Consider the following 1627-nt stretch of genomic DNA (forward strand, 5'->3'; position numbering starts at 1 on the left):
CTGGAAGACACAGCGATCCCACTGAGGAGTGAGGTGGCATCCTGGTCCCCTCTGTCCCCCCGCAGCAGGGGGCTCCGATAACCCTCCCACAGGGAGCCAGAAAGGAAGGAGAGACCAGGGCTCTCACCACCCCCTCAAGTCCAACCCACTAGAGCTGCCTTCTCCAGAAGGGCTGGCCGGGCAGAACACGCGGGCTCCCCATCGGCTGAGCCGGACAGGACAGCCGCTAGCCCCCCCAGCTGCGTTCCCCTTTCCCCACTGCTGCCCCCTGAGGGTCCGGAAGTCCAGGACCACCGATGCCACATGGGGCTGGCCCGGCGTTTCCTCGATGAGCAAAGTGACACCGTGCTCTCATCCCAGGCACCCTGGGCACCTATGGTCCTGCCATCAAAGGACCTCCCTGGGGGTCAAGGGTGGGTGGTCCGGCTGCTCCTGGAGGCCCGTCGGCGGGCGGCCCGTGCGGGCTCAGCCAGACTCACCGGTCATGCTTGTTGGCCATGAAGCCCTGGCCCAGGTTCTCCTTGTAGAAGCGCTGGGAGGAGGTGATGGTGCCCGTTGTCCAGTAGAGCATGACGTTGGTCAGCAGGTCGTCTAGGGAGAACTTCCTGCGGAAGCAGCCCCAGAAGGCCCCTCAGTGCGAGGTGCGGCTTTTAGGCTGCGAGCACCGGGGACCCCCGCCCGCCCGGCTTCCTGCTCAGACCTTGGCCGAGGCTGGTGCATTAGCCCCACGGCGCCCGGGCCTGAGGCCGCCAGCTACCAGGACGGCAGGAGACGGGGCAGGCTTGGCCCGGGGCCCTGCGGACACCTCCCCACTCGGCATGGGACCCCACCCAGGCTATGGGGCTTCACACATGGGGAGGAAGGAGCCATCTGGTTCTCACTGTTGGGGCCCGAGGGCTGTAGACCCTGAAACCCCACCTTCTCCTGGCCCCACCTGCTCCTTGGGCTCTGACCTGCTCTGGCTGGGCTCCCTCATGCTACCCTGTGTCCAGAGCCCCCTGGAGCCCTCCATGGCACCCCCCCGTCCAGCTGCTGGTGCCATCTTCCACCCCTCCAGCCTCTAGCCCTCCCCTGCCCACAGTCTGATATCCACGCTACCCAGGCCTGCCTTCCCGCCTCCCCTCTGCCCCGTCTCTCCTGCCCCCGCAATGCCTCGGCACCCCCCCACTGCAACTGCTGACCCGCACTTGCCCGTCCCCCCATTCAGGTAGGGGCTTCTCACTTCTCCCTGCTCCCGGGGCTGCTGCTGGGCCTGCTAGTTCCCCCCAGAGCACAGTCATTTCCTCTGGTCCGACCCCTCCCCAGGCTCCAGATCTCAGTCTGGTTACCAAGCGGGCACCTCCCACTCAGCATGTCCACGCCGGAAGTGGCCCCTGCATCTCTGCCGAGCCCCTCGTGGACAGACACACTCTCAGATGCAAGTGCACCCACACACACGCTCACACGTGCACACGTGTCTGTATTCAAACCCACGGGCGCACACACGTGCACACTTCCATCATCCAAATGTGCACACACACTCAGAGGCTCCTCTCCTCATTCCCTATTTCTTGTTTGACAAAGGAAAGGCGTCCCTGCAGCCTGGTGGGGAGGTAGAAATTTCTACTTCTACTGCTGCCTCCCCCCC

The 1627-nt window shown here is 65.0% G+C and overlaps 1 protein-coding gene across 1 annotated transcript in view; it reads right to left on the minus strand.

Moving 5' to 3' along the window:
* EPHX1 (epoxide hydrolase 1) overlaps positions 1-1627 on the minus strand; it is a 30296-nt gene that overhangs the window by 404 nt on the left and 28265 nt on the right. The window contains exons 4-5 of the mRNA XM_044916202.1: positions 701-753; positions 480-605 (exon numbers count right to left, since the gene is read on the minus strand). Coding sequence (XP_044772137.1) covers positions 480-605; positions 701-753 — 179 coding nt within the window. The remainder of the gene's footprint in view (positions 1-479; positions 606-700; positions 754-1627) is intronic.

The sequence above is a fragment of the Neomonachus schauinslandi genome, chromosome 6 (assembly GCF_002201575.2).
Source record: "Neomonachus schauinslandi chromosome 6, ASM220157v2, whole genome shotgun sequence".
In the NCBI taxonomy this organism is placed as follows: domain Eukaryota; kingdom Metazoa; phylum Chordata; class Mammalia; order Carnivora; family Phocidae; genus Neomonachus; species Neomonachus schauinslandi.